Source organism: Netta rufina, assembly GCF_964035555.1.
Source record: "Netta rufina genome assembly, chromosome: 4".
Lineage (NCBI taxonomy): Eukaryota > Metazoa > Chordata > Aves > Anseriformes > Anatidae > Netta > Netta rufina.
Genome location: NC_140127.1, coordinates 74,953,589 through 74,965,723, shown reverse-complemented (window position 1 = coordinate 74,965,723; position 12,135 = coordinate 74,953,589). Strand labels below are relative to the sequence as shown.

The window sequence follows — 12,135 nt, the reverse complement described above, 5'->3', positions numbered from 1 at the left end:
AAGCAGTATGAATTTTATAATAAAGAGCTGTATTATGGAAAGCAGGGGGAAGGAAACAGAGAAAAACACCGTTTGCTTGCAATTCATTTAGATTTACAAAGGTCAACCATGGTTATAATATCATTTCTCCTACAGCTCCAATTATAATGCAATATTAATGACCCTGCAACTTCGCTGTTCTACCCAACCTTTATCCATTGACATTTCCTTCGCTTAAAATAAGAAATTATTGTGTTGCAAAATAAAATAATGGCAATATTCCGCCATAGAGCTGAACACTGACTCCACAAGGAGCCCCAGGAGTGTACCAGCACCTCTAAATGTGATGCACACCCCCACTCTGACCCAAAGCAGCACAGCTCTTAAACGGAAATCGAATCCAGCAGTCGTTTTGTCCTGCTCCACACTGACTTTTAAATGATGCCATTTAAAAGCATTGCCAGGTTCCTGGCTGCTCTGTAACTTTGTGAGCCACACGGAGAGTCAGGGTTCTGCAAGAGCCTGTGATGCTCCATAAATTAAGCAGCACGGGAGATATGCAATGCAGCTTGCACTCCAGTGCCTGCTGGAAGGACTTGCTTGGCCTAAATCATCACAAATGTCAGCAAACAGAGAATCTAAAACTCCCATTTCCTTGCATGGCTCCCCATGCACCTCAAGGCACAGCTGTTCCTTCTGGTAGCACAGCAGAAGAGCATGTTTAGGATGAGGTTACAACAAAGCACCAAGGGTGGCTTCTGTGGGATGGAAAATGTGCCACATCATCACCAGCACAGGAGAATTTACTCAAATGTTACTTGCAGAATGGCAAAATGAGGCAATACTCTTAAACATGACAACAAAGCCACTCTAAGCATTCATTTACAGAACAAAGTCTGGTTTTGTGTCCATGGCATCCAGAGAAGCAGACTGTATCCCAGTTCCCACATCAGAGGCGATCTGTATCTCAGAGGTGCTTTTACCAATGGCCTTGGAGCTTTGCAAAAAGCATTTTCATTGCCTCTACTCAGCGTGTGAATTTTCAGCCACCTCTATCTCATTAGCATCACAGGGGGCTATCAGATATTACTTATTTATACTTCAACTTGGATTCAACTGTGATTATCAAATGTACCCTGGAGCATTAAAAATACAAGAGTTTCAATCATTTTACCTGTCCAAGCAGCACAGTTGAATCATGCTGTTCTACTACACTGGTTATTCAGCAAGGTAGAGTGAATGTAAAATGAAATATATGGGGAGGAACTTAGCAGTAGTTACAATTGAAGAATCAAAGACTTTCTAATGTATTATAAATGTGTGGCTGGAAAACACCAGTAAACTGTCTTCTCCCTAATACACACATTCTTACTCCTCTGGGATGTGAAGATGTTAGCTAAGTAACGCTGCAACGTTACTTCTCAAGGAGATCCAGGTGACAGCAGTGAAAGAGGGAAGGAAAATCACTGCCGTTTACCTAACTTCTGTATTTTCATCTGTATGTGCTCACCGAGATATTTAACACGTGTATCTTCTACTTCAAACCGTGGCTCTCTTCTAATAATAGAATCAGAGAAATTGTTCACAGTGAAGAGCTTCAAACTCTCATAAGCAGGTGGGACCTGGGTCTATAAAGAACTAATGACTAGTTTGTAAAGCACGGATCAATCATGTGCCATTAAAAAGGAACTGAACAACCAGCTACTTAGCTATTAGCTCTCCTTGTAAGTAATTACACTGCCACAAAGATTTTTAGGAGAGACCTTGACTGCAATGGATTCAGCAGAACAAGCCCTTAAGCCTGATCCAGGGGTAAACATTTATTGCATATCAATGCAAGCGAGGTGGCAGCTCCAACCCTGTGTTTACCTGGGATTGTATTAAAGCACACTCCACGCTGTAAAAACCGCATGCTAAAAGACAACATTTAATACAAACTACTCGTCTGAAGGACCCATCTGGAGCTCCTTGCTTTAATTAAATTTAGCATGGAATCTAAAGCAAGATATTATTCACATTGCTCACTTCAAAATGGACATAATAGTGCCTAGTTTAAAACAGTTTGTAAGATCTAGACATGTCTATCTCTCCCGCGGGAGTCCTCCTTATTGATCAATTATTGTTTTTATACTTGTGGAGCAATAATTGCTTTATATTTCTGGAGTAGTAACAGTTCCTAAAATAGAGGCTAACACATTGGATCATGAAGCCCTAAAGAGATGGCTTGCTGTGCTTCAGGGGACGTTTAACCTCTTTGTTAGGGATATGGTGTTTTGGAGGATGGAAAAGGAAACAAGGACTAAAATTTCTTCTGCGGGTTTCACTCCTACAGAATCATCAATTTACTTCACACTGAGAAATGAACTTTACCAAGCAGTTCATGAGTGACAGAAGGGTGTTTGGCTTCGACTGTGTTAAAATCATGTCAAGTTAAATACGAGCAAACTTCTCTGAGTTCAGTTTGAAATCAAAAGGTGCTACCTATACAGCCTGAAATTAGCCCACGTCTAACTTTTTGCAAAATCGCTTCTTTAATTTATATGTTGTGCCTGACGACGTGTGAATATCTACAATTCCTCTAAATCACTTTGGATTCATATGATGTAGGGACTTAAAAGGTGTCCTTACACCATTTTGAGAATAACTTCTGCAATTCAGAAAGCCTCCCACCTTCCTCTAACCTCCCTTTCTTTACAAGCACGAGACAAGATGCATCCGTAAAGGCGGGCAGACAATTTTCTGAATATAATTCCTAATTAAATGCTTTAAACATAGCAGAAATTTCCATTTTCTAGGCTGTCATGTAAGCAGGACGCTTAATTAAAAAAAAGAAAAACAACAAAAACCACTATACTGAAAAACAAAAAACAAAGATCTTTCCTAAAAAAGAAACATTTAGGTGTCTTAAATGAAAAGTACCTGAAAAACGTCACAAAGAACTGTACCAGGTCCATAAAGTTGCTGTGTTGTGAGAATGCAATCTGCAAAAGAAAAGCAAATGCTTTCTGTTAGTTACTGAAAAGCAAACATATTTAACATGCATTCTTGCTGGGATAAAAAATTACAATGAAAGATGTTCTTTACTTAGGTTAATTAACATTTTGAACACTGTTTAGAACAAGTGCTGAAATATTCTGAGGGAAAAGAAAGCAAATTACTACTTCACATTATTTTAAATCAGATATACCCCCCAAAAAATAAAATTACCACCCAAACAAGTAACATTTCTCTCCTCAACAACATTCAAGGAATAGCCTTCAGTGCACGTAAACCACCTTGGAGAAAACACCAGTCCAAAAAAATCACAACATGGAAGTTTTAAAGAGCTAAAGTAGAACGTTTGTAATTACTGTATCCACAGAAATCCAAGGCACAGCATTATGAAGTTCAAAACTCACGCGCCTATATCCAAACAATATTCTTACACCAAAATCTCCTCGAATAAATAACTTACACCCAGAGCAGCAAAAAGGCATGAAATACAGAAGATAATAGATACTGTAAAAACAGCTATGGCATTCATCTTAACTCACTTCCCTGCAATCCACTCAAACTGCAAAGAGAAGTGAAAAACAACTGAGTATTTTGGACAAAAAACAGAGGGAAGAAGCGAACAGGAAATTGGGAGGTGGTTAGAGGCAAAAGGAAAGATTAGGGAGCCTGGTTAAAAATAACAAAGCAGAGGGGAGGCAAGCCAACAGAAAGGCAACTTCTGCAATATTAGGAATCAGAAGGTCTTTCCAGGTACCTCCTATTTCCTCTGCCTATCAATCTCAGCACCACAACAGGAAATTAACTCTTTCATGAAGTATCTGAATTTATTCCAAACCCAAACCGAAAGCTGCATTTCAGGTACAAAAGCTTTTAATGGATAGCAAATTCACTTAAGGTATCTTTTTTTTCCTTCTTAATAAACTGCATGATATGGCATTATTAGCATAAACCTCTCCTCCCAGCAATAGCCACCTTCCAAAAATCATGAATATATGCAAAACGAGTTACTCCTTGGAGTATTTCTATTGCTCAATAACACCTTCTATTATCATATTTACTTCAAATACCCATTGTGTCTTGGTACAGAAGCTGGCCAAAATCATTTTCTCATAAATATACTGAAATACTCTTAAGTTGAAAGCTCCTTTGCAGTGCATAACTTCTGTCCTGCTGGAAAGCGAACTTAAAACCTGCAGACCAGATGCTTGTGATCTCAATACTACTGCCTACAAAAGGCAAGAAAACAGTTTGTTGCTATTTTTTCTTTTTTATAAAGTGCTTCCCACTACTTTCCGATTAGAAAAAGGAAGGTGAGCGTGATTTCACTCTTTATGCTAACAGCTGAGGATGGTAACCGAGGTGGTTTTGTGTTTGCATAACTATTCTGGCATTTCTTCAAGGCAAAGATATTTCTTACTAAAATACCACATCCCAAAATACAAACACGTAATATTTCCAGCATATAGAAACAGGGGCTGAGAATAACTATGATGTTGACAGACAGGCAAAGAAGCGTTTCCAAAGAAAGACCATTTTATGTATCAACAGCTTATATTTAAACAGCTTGTCTTAGAAAAAGAAAAAAGTACAAAGGAATCATTAATGAGCGTGCTCTCTGATGATGACCACTAGGACCGGTTTCTGCAATGGAAACCAAAGCTTGCTCCAAAACCAGAAGAAGAAACAAGTATATGCTTATTTTAAAACAGGACAGATTCCACAGAAGACTAAAAAACTTAAGTGTAATTCAAACTACATCGTGCTACTTAACAAGGTTGGGAACTCAACTCTATGCTGTTACCAGAAAAGGGTTCCTCATTTTATGGTAACATAGGAAGCAAACAGAGAAGGAAAACCTGGATTTGTTTCACCGAGAAGCACTGTAAATGCTTTATCCATGGTGTTTCTTTTGCCTACCTGTTGGAGCTCTTCTTTTGCAAAGACCATCTGAGGATCTGTACCCCATGCACACATGTAAAGAACGCCTAGGTTGGTCTCTGCAATTTACTTCTCACAAGCTGAAAACACTTTATGCTATTAAACCTGACCAATCTGTGTCACGGGCAATTTAGTATCATAATTGTTAATGGTTTGCTTACTTAAAGCTTAATTTCCCCTAATATAATCTGTTCCTAGGACTTAATTAATTCAGTTACATAGAAAGTTTGGTTAGAAACAGTCATTATAAGTAAACTGTTCATTCTGAATATAGGGAAAATACGGCACAAATTTCTTAGCGGTATGGATTTTTAATTAAGTTTAGACAACAGCAGAAGATTCATTTGTCCATTTTCAAAAACTCATTTTGTACCAAAGGAAGAAGCAGAGTAAGTGCAGGAAAGCACGGCAGTTCACAAAGGAGGTCTGGAGAGCCTCCCCCAGGCACACAGCAGAACTTCAGCTCTGCCACCAAGTCAGGATCACCACCTCCATCACAGACGTGGCCCTCAAAGACCCTTCTTCAAAATAATACGGTATCCTTAAATAGCGAAGATCAATTTAGTCCAGAAATCTATTGATTATGCTAATTCCAGAGAATATTATGAAGCTTATATGATCTGGAAAGGTACCTGAAAAGGCACACCAGCTTTAAAATCATTATCATGATTTTTCTAATGCCACAGTGCCATCAAAAAAATGTGGCTACTTTCCACACAAACCCAAACAGCCAGCTATATGGACTGACAAATCTGAAAATTACAAGCTTTAGTTTCTTTATCATTTGATTAATGCTGAATATGAAGCCAAGAAGGAGTTTTGCCTATTTCTGCTACCCAATGTCATCTAAAAACTGCGGCACTTTGGAAATTAGTACATACCTATTTCTAAGGAGTTACAGCAAAGTGCTTGGCCAGAACACATTCTGTGCAAAGGAACAGCAATTTGAACCCAATTGGCGTTTCAGTAACAGTTGGTATCTCAAGCTCATACTTCTGGAGTGAAACCACAGCCTGGGACTGATAGAGTTTGACAAACAAATTGGGATGATTGCATACCAGGAATTGGTTTGCATTAGTAACACAGTTAGTGCTCCCTGTGAAAAGAAACTTCAGAAAAGTTTGAAGAGAATCCTTTTATAATTTTTTTAAAAAAAAAAAAAAAAAAAAAAAAAAAGAAAGAAAGAAAAGAAAGGGGGGGGGGCGGCTAGCTAACTCTTAGTCCACTTTTTATTTTGGAACAAGTTCACTTTAAGCCTGCAAGTCCAACCTTATCTAACACAATTTAAGCCTCCTTTCTTTGATTCACAAATACTTTGAACTCATGAAGAAGTACTTGGATTTCATATACCACTAAGAAAAATTATTACCAACCTAATGAGAACCTGTTAAAAAATTTGTTTTATTATAGCAAGAAATACATTTGAGTACTCCTCTCACTTACCTGTAGTGAAAAGAATTACAGATAAATCATCACAAAATAACTCCTTCCACTTTTGCAATAAAATATTGTTTATTTTAAACAAATAAAAGCAGAATCATTAGCTATGATGGAGACAAGGCAAATCTGTCCCCAAGATGCAAATCATTTCTTATATTATACACGACTTGTCCAGACGAGGAGTACCAGTCCAAAGAACTACTGATGTACTGAAAAACATTTCCAGTATGACATTCTCGTAGCATAATTCGGATCATTTGGGGTATCTGAGTGCTTGACAGAACATGAATAAACACAGAAAACAGAACTTCTGCAACTCCTCTTCCCTGGCTAACAATTCAGGATTATTTACGTGACGTATTTTTGCCTTTTTCCACTTCTGCATGAAGTGAGTAGACTCACAACAGTGCTGCCTTTCTTTTCAACCCTACTTCATATTAGGGATGAGAAAAAGTAAAGCTGGAGAGGATGTTTTGAACAGGACACCCTCCCAGGAAAGCATTTGTAAAGGAGGGGAAAAAATAAAGCCTAATTAACTTATGAAACCAGAGAAGTACAGCAGAGAAGGCACGGTGTGAAGCTGTCTACCGGAGTTTGGTGCTCGTTGTGAATTCAAAAGGTTTTTTAAAGGATCCCTACTGCTAGATCCATTAACCTAACCTAGTAGGTGGGAGAACACTACAGCACTCGCGTTGTCAAAGCCTATAGGATCACACAGTACTGAAAACCATGGAAATCCAGAGATTTCAGGCTGCTTTGCTTTCTACTCAAACATAGCCGCAGCGCCGAAGTTAAGAAACAAAAAAAGCAGTAGAGAAGGCTGAAAAGGCTGGGAAATCCAAGGGTTTCCAAAGAGATAAAACCAACAGCCAAACAAGCTGTATATGACATTTATATACCTCTTCCTCTATTTCTTCCTCAGCACCTCCACACGCTTTTTTATTTTATTTTTATTGTTAGAGGCAAGGATTCAATCTGACCTTGGAGAATACAGTCAACGGTAAGAGGAAGCTGTGGCCTGAATGCTGAGTGCCTGCACTACTGTCAGAGGACCAGCTGAAAACCAAATGGTGGTGGTTTTTTGTTTAAGTATTCTTGAGTGATGCCAAACTCATCCAAACACTCATTTTGCCCTTTATGGTAACGATGGGGGAAAAAGAGGGCTCTTTTGCTCAAGAGAAGCATTGCTATGGGTTGCAGTTCTCTTTAAAAATATAAATACAGCGTGTCCTAGGGAACACGGGGCAAAAAAAAACCTTATTGTTCTTGGTACTTTCTGCTGGACAAAAGCAATGAGCCAACTCCAACAGACGGTGGTGAGGTTTTGAGAAATAACAAGCCAATCCAACAGCCCAGCTCCACCACCTAAACGGTGGTCCTGGCTCTGCCACATGCTGCTGCCGTCTCACATGCTCTGTCAACACCTTTAATGAGCCAAAAGACATCTCACCTGGCCTCCAACTGCTCCAGAAGGGCACAGGACCTCTTAGAAGTCCTATCTGCCATCCTCTTGGCACTACCTGCCCGTGTTTAGGCACTGAATATCACAACACACAGCTGGACTGAACGCAGCTGCTCTCATGGTAAGGTACACAGAAATTGGATCAAATGTAGAGCAACAAAAAGAAAGTGGCTACTGATTAATGAAATCTTCTGCTTTCGGTATCAAGAAGCACAGAGAGACTGGAAGAAACTAGGTCGGCATGTTCCAGTGTTAAAAGCTTAGATAATTCAATGAAAACGAAGGGAGAACTTCACTAATGGAAGAACTCAAATCTGGGAGTCAGGCTTACATGAACCACTTGGCCCCTCTCTGGCAAAACTCTTCCCCAGGGAAAGATTGCCCACAATGAAAGCACACTCAAGCGTAAGAAAAGTGGCACCACAAGCTTGAGAGAATCATAGAATAACCTGAGTTGGAAGGGACCCAAAAGTATCATTGAGTCCAGCTCCTGGCTTCACACAGGACCACCCAAAATTCAGACCGTGTGTCTGAGAGCGTTGTCCAAACACTTCTTGAACTCCATCAGGCTCGGTGTTGTGACCACTGCCCTGGGGATCCTGTCCCAGTGCCCAACCACCTCTGGGTGCAGACCCTTTCCCTGACACCCATCCTGACCCTCCCCTGTCCCAGCTCCATGCCGTCCCCTCGGGTCCTGTCGCTGTCCCCAGAGAGCAGAGCTCAGCGCCTGCCCCTCCGCTCCCCTGTGAGGGAGCTGCAGGCCGCCATGAGGCCTCCCCTCGGCCTGCTCTGCTCTGGGCTGAACACACCAAGGCACCTCAGCCATTCCTCACACATCTTCTCCTCTAGACCCCTTTCACCATCATTGTAGGCCTCCTTTAGACACTCTCCCAAGCACAACCTCTTGTGGTGTTTGGATTCACATAACAGGGAGTAGAGATGCTCACCTGAAAGCTGACAAATTTGATTAAGGGATAAGCATCCACAGCTGATCTGATAGCTAAAAATCCAGGACAGGCGGATCACAGAAAGCAGAGAGGCCCCAGACTTAAGTCCAAATTGGTCTGTTCCTGCTTGCATTAAAGGCATTACCCGTTGCTCGTCAGAAGCTCTGAAAACAATCTGCAACCAAGCACACTCAGATTGCTGCTTTGATATCTCGTAGTAGAAAAACTTCTGGCAAATGTGGTGCAGCTGAAGAGGTTCATATGCTCAGATTTATATTCTACAACAAATAAAAATAAAATTTCCACTAAAATTTGATTTTCACACCTTCTACTGTGAACCACGTTGCCCCTGTGTGGAAAGCCAATGAAAGAGATAAATGACTTATTCTTCACATGCTGCAATACTAACTAAGCCATTGAGCTTTATGGCACAAACATTTGATATTGTGCAAATATAAAAACTAGCTCACTTCTGAACTTACACCACGATGAAAATCGATTTATATTCCAATACTGTGCCGCCTTACTGCAGTAGTCACAAATTGTCACTTTTCAGCTAATTGGCTGCAGTCAGCAGTTGGCTCAGAAATGCCAATTATATACGCTTTGTCTCCCCATGTGAGCTCTCAGATTGCTGTGCAGAGCAAACGCGGGCAGAGCTGCCTCTAAATTAAAAATAGCGCTTTAAGATTTAGTCCCCCATTTCTCTGCATCAGAAAAATTACCGCACAAATCTGACAAACGGGAAGTATTTGTTCAATAAACAGCCAGGTGTTGAATAGTGATGCACATCTAAATTTAAAGTGCACTAGCAAACAATGTTCTGGGAAGTCCCGTAATTGGAACAGCAATCTCGGTTCAGGCCCTGCACACATACTCATTACAGTAACACACTACCAAATGCCACAAGGAACCTGGGGCTGGGCCAGAAAAAAAAACTCAGCCTGAGTGTTGCGTAAATACCTTAAAACTAAAGATCATTCGTTCCCATAGCCTTCTGCCACATCCACTCTGCACCCTGTCCACACACTGAGGGCAGCAATGGTCACGCAAGGGAAGAGCGGTACCATAACTCAAGGCTATTGTAGCAATTGTGCCAGACAGAATGAATAAAATGAAATAAAAGGGTCCCAGCTCTCGGTTCCAGAGCTATGGCAATAAAAGGGAGTACCTGAAGTAACAGCAAAGGTAAGGCTGTGCTGGTGGTGAACCTCACAGGTAGTGAAGGCACCAGCAGTGGTGGCAGGCCACAGGAAAGCAGAGGTGAGAACTCACAGCCTTGTAACCTCTCTCTGGTCACCACATTTTGGCTGCTGGATGCTCCTTCCCAGGAGTTTTTGCTCTGTGCCTGCTCTGAAAGTCGTATAAACAACATGTTTGTGGTTGGCATCAGTGGACCGAGAACTGACTGTGAAAGATGACGATAGATTTTTGTCACCATAGGTTAAGAGGTATGGTCACAGCTCTCCTCTTAACCAGGAATTAAAGTAGCCTGTGAAGATGGTTAGAGGATAAATTCACACCTATAATTCTGGCCAAAAATGCCAACTCCTGCATTTTGCATTGCAGCAATGAGGCTGTGTTCACAGGTGACTCCGTAGGTGCAGTAGCCAAGAGCAAAGCGAAGCTGAAAACTCAGGTAGAAACCTCTGAAATTGCTTCAGCACAATTCCCCTGTAGCTTTGTCAAGTTGAAGAGAACATTCAGTCAGTGGGCAGCATTCAGGATGAGAAGCAGATGCAACAAGGTCAGATGGTAAAGCTGTAAGTCAAAACTCAGTAAGGTGAATTTCCATGTGAAGACGACCTCCGAGGTGCTTTTCAATTCCCTCAAGCTTCAGGCATGATCCCTCCCCAAAGCAGAGAGCACAACAAATGAATAATTATACCTTACTTGGGTTTTTGCAAACAATTGAACTGAATCTGTTGATTTTTTTTTAATATAACAACTCACTCTGAAAGCAAAAGTTAAAAAAAGGAAATTTTGTGCAAACAACTAAATTCAGGCAAATTAACATTACCTGAAGACAACGACTACAAACATCAAACACTTCTAGCAGTAAACAGCACCACAGAGTTCAGTTATAAAAAAAAAAGCTAAATAACTCCTTGAAACTATTTTAAAGATTTAGAAACAGAATCGAACAGTCACAAATCTCCCAGCCTTGCGTATTGCCTGCAGACAAAATCTTTACTTACCGGTGGCCTCTCAAAATCTATGTCTTATTAAGCTGTCCAGCTGAATACTTTTGAAAGCAAATTCTCTGCTTGGAATTCAAAAGGCAGAGAGCAGAAATTAAAAAAAAAAAAAAAAAAGTATAGAAAAACAATGTTGTCACATTGTTTCTGCCCCAAACAGCTCACTTCCAAAGTGCTTCTTTTAGTCCAATATGGGATTTCGGATTGCTTATGAACTCTTGTCCATCTACATCTAACCTGGAAGCCTGATCTATAGGTTAGGTGAAAGCCACCTTGAAGCCACCTTCAAGATTTTTATTCTTGAAGCAACCCTGTATGTTGCTAGTTTTAGTTCTGCAACCTCTAAGCAGCAGTAACTTCTCAACCAAGGCATAAGAAGTAGGCTTCATGCCTTTTCTACTTCAAAAGTTTAACAAGAAGGAAAAACAAAACACCCTTTGCTAAAAGGTCTTGCTTATTAAATGCAGGTCAGGTATTCACTCCTTTAAGAATTCATCTGAGAAAAACAATGCAATAAAATCCCTCATTTCAGAAAAAAAAAAAAAAAATGCACGTTTTCCACTGCTTGGTTTAAAAGAAACAAATTCAGAAGTACAGGAGACTTCTTGAAAACCTATATAAAACACCAAGCCTTGTGCTGGACCTCAGACATGTTTATGCTGCGAAGCTGTTTTGAGTTATCTCAAACTTGGCAGCAGGAACACTGCACTGAAGCCTTAGCTGGAGCGTCTGACAGCTGGAACGGGCACCCCAAGACCAGTCCCAAAGCTCAAGCGATGCTCAGCTCGCTAACAAACCTCCAGGCAGTTTGCTCATGCCACAGCAAGAAAAGAAGTTATAAACTCCAGTTGAGAGTAACGTTTTGGTTACAGAGTGGGCTTTCTTGCCACTATGTGAGTTTTTTAAGGGGAAAATGCTGATGTGCTCCCTGTTTGCAGTGGATTTGGATTTACACACTATTGCAACAATCATTCTGGAGACGAGGAAGCTTTGAGTTGCTTTGAAAAACGTTCTTAAAAATTAAAGTTGCTGAAGCCAGACACAGAAAGTGAGCCACCGGCTTTAAAATGCTCCACCCTTCCCAGTTGCAAGTCCTCGAGTTCCTCCCCGCAGTCCCGAACGCTGCTGTTTGGATGCGTTTGTGAAGGATCCTGTTGGCTGGCGTTGTGCCGAGTGG

General features: G+C 40.7%; 1 protein-coding gene across 2 annotated transcripts in view; it reads right to left on the bottom strand.

The window, feature by feature from the left end:
- ATRN (attractin) overlaps positions 1–12,135 on the bottom strand; it is a 146,480-nt gene that overhangs the window by 38,913 nt on the left and 95,432 nt on the right. For both annotated transcript variants that reach the window (XM_084286343.1, XM_084286344.1), the window contains exon 25: positions 2,899–2,960. In XM_084286343.1, the coding sequence (XP_084142469.1) occupies positions 2,899–2,960 (62 nt within the window). The remainder of the gene's footprint in view (positions 1–2,898; positions 2,961–12,135) is intronic.